This window comes from Cariama cristata, unplaced genomic scaffold (genome assembly GCF_000690535.1).
Source record: "Cariama cristata isolate BGI_N322 unplaced genomic scaffold, ASM69053v1 scaffold27321, whole genome shotgun sequence".
Classification (NCBI taxonomy): domain Eukaryota; kingdom Metazoa; phylum Chordata; class Aves; order Cariamiformes; family Cariamidae; genus Cariama; species Cariama cristata.
Window position 1 is genome coordinate 1 of NW_009601391.1, and position 2,469 is coordinate 2,469.

The 2,469-nt window shown below is 42.6% G+C and overlaps 1 protein-coding gene across 1 annotated transcript in view; it reads right to left on the minus strand.

Moving 5' to 3' along the window:
- Nucleotides 1–329: 329 nt before the first annotated feature.
- The window catches only part of LOC104169511 (chromosome unknown open reading frame, human C15orf57), a 3,433-nt gene continuing 1,293 nt past the window's right edge, over nt 330–2,469 (minus strand). Inside the window, exon 2 of the mRNA XM_009710439.1 lies at nt 330–490. Coding sequence (XP_009708741.1) covers nt 330–490 — 161 coding nt within the window. The remainder of the gene's footprint in view (nt 491–2,469) is intronic.

The following is a 2,469-nucleotide window of genomic DNA, read 5'->3' on the forward strand; positions in this document are numbered from 1 at the left end:
CATTCCTTCCCCACCCCAAATGTGACAAGGAGAATTATCAAGTAGGTTCCAGTTGTTTCCACGCTGGATCGCTCCAGTTTGAGGAATGCAAAAATCAGTGAACAGCACTGAAAGTTCAAACCCTGCGTCCCCTGTGTGTTCCCCTCTAGTGTGATGCAAATGGTCAGTACCAAACTGTTTCAGAAAGCCTGTGACAAGCTTACCAAGTTGCAATGAGCTGTTATTTTTGTCATAATGCCCTATCACAAGTCCTGACAAAACCTTAATTTAAAAAATAAAGCCCGTTTGCCAACACAGTAAGTGGTAATCCCTTCTCATCGACTTGCTTATTACCTCTCATCAGAGTCATGTCCCTCTACATAAAATTCAGACTCAAACTTCTCCTGCAGGAACCTGTCCCAGCACTCCTTCTTAGCCTGGGAGAGAGTGCGCAGCATATCCTTGGAGGTCAGCTCCTGAGACAAGCCTTTAATTCTCATCAGTCTTCTCTCTGTGAAGAGGCAAAGGAGGGGTCTTTATTATCTTTATTATGTTTTGCTGAAAGAGAAGAAGTATCTGGACTTCTGTATCAAAAAAGTTAAATTAACTTTTCAAGACTAAGTCATATTTTAAAAGTAATTTCCCCCCCTGTATTTCAAGTCTGCATGACTGTATTTCTTGTATGTATACAAGATGGTACTTTTTTTAGGTGATGCTTCTGAAAGAAATAAGGTTTATGCAATCAGTCAACTCGGCCCATTCTTGGGTTTTAATAACTTTCACACTTACTGTTCAGTTTCCATGAAGTCACACAGGAGGACACCGATCTCACAGGCATTAAGTTCCCACAATTTCCATGCAAATTAGCATGGAATATAAATCACAGTAATTGCAGTGTGAATCCAAATAATGCCCAAACTGAGGAAAAAAAAATGCGAGTACAGCAGTATTATCAGATGGCTATCTCATAACAGAATGTGATATTGTGAGTTTCTCAGCCATGGGGGACGAGGAAAAGTGCCTCCTTACCAGACGCAGGGTAATCCAGCTACAATACACAAAGCTACAAGAAAGCAAGTGTCATTAATTCCTCTGGTCACAAAATCCCATTATAATGGTTTCCTCCTTAAATTGGGTCAGGTATTGATTTGTAATCACACTTCTTACTGAAAAGCATATCGTCATTAGTTGAATTGGGCTAGTTCACAATGCTGTGGCCCACCTGTTAAGCTTTCTGGAGGTTGTCTTGTGTCGCAGAATTGAGCTGTCACCAAAAGTCTCTGGCCCTAGCAAATGGGGAGATTTGAATTATCATTATCTGTCCAAACTTACAGCCAGGCTGATGCTATGATTTCACAATCACTAATCCTGGCCAGGTACAAACACAGAACAGGTTTATTTCTGTTGACTTAGCCAGAATATACACGAGAAACTTTGTGCTAGTGTTATGCTTTCATGCTGGCTGTCAGAAAACAGACACAGATCTAGTCTGAAGCCTGCTTGTAAAAATTAATCCACTGGCATTTTCTGAACATGTTGGAACTGCAGCAGTAATTAATACCAGAAGAGCAATTTATGTCTTGCTGCTGTGGCACCCTTGATCTGATACTAAGAACTTGACTTAGTGTACCATGACACAATAGTCTAAAATAGCAATTAAGGCAAGACGGAAGCTCTAGCAGAAATAAAAGCTTAAAAAGCCACTTCTGCCACCCATTCCTCCTAGCCCATTTCCTTATGCAGCCTCCTACGCAGGCCAAGACAACTACGTGTGTGGCTGCACTGCAAACCAGGTCACAAACTGACCTAAGATAAAAAAAAAACTCCACAGGAGGGAAGGAAGGGGGAAAAGAAGAGCCATAAAGGTCGAGTATTTTGCTATGAGTGGAGGGAGTACCAGTCCAACTGCTGGAGAGCAGGGGAACTCCAAAGCTTCCTCCTAACTGGCACCAGGAGCATCCATCCTGGAGTTGGATGCTGTTGTACAATAAGGCCTCTGAAGGGAGTAGGAAATACTTAAAACAGGGTGACAAACTCCATGGCCTTAGAGCTCAAGACTGCAGCGTGCTGGGATGTTAGCTCCACTGCTGGTAACCTTATCATCCCTCGTATAAGGTGTTTCTATCAGCTGTTATGCTGCTCACAATCAATTTATGGCTTTATAGATTACGCAGGAATTAAGAGAAGCAATTGCGCAAAGACAATCTGCATGATCTGTCATCTTAAAATACAGATTCTAGCAGGCATGATTTGGGAAAGCATCAGAGCTTTCTTTCCCATACCTGTCCCCTTCCTCTCCAACTAGAAAACAGGTCACAGAAAGAAATGTCACTTTTTCTACTCAGAAGCATCTCCTGCGACTCCATAAAAAGAACGAGACAAATACTGGTAACACAGAATCACATAATCCCAGACCGGTTGGGGTTGGCAGGGCCCTCTGGAGATCACCCAGTCCAATCCCCCTGCCAAAGCAGGGTCACCTACAGCAGT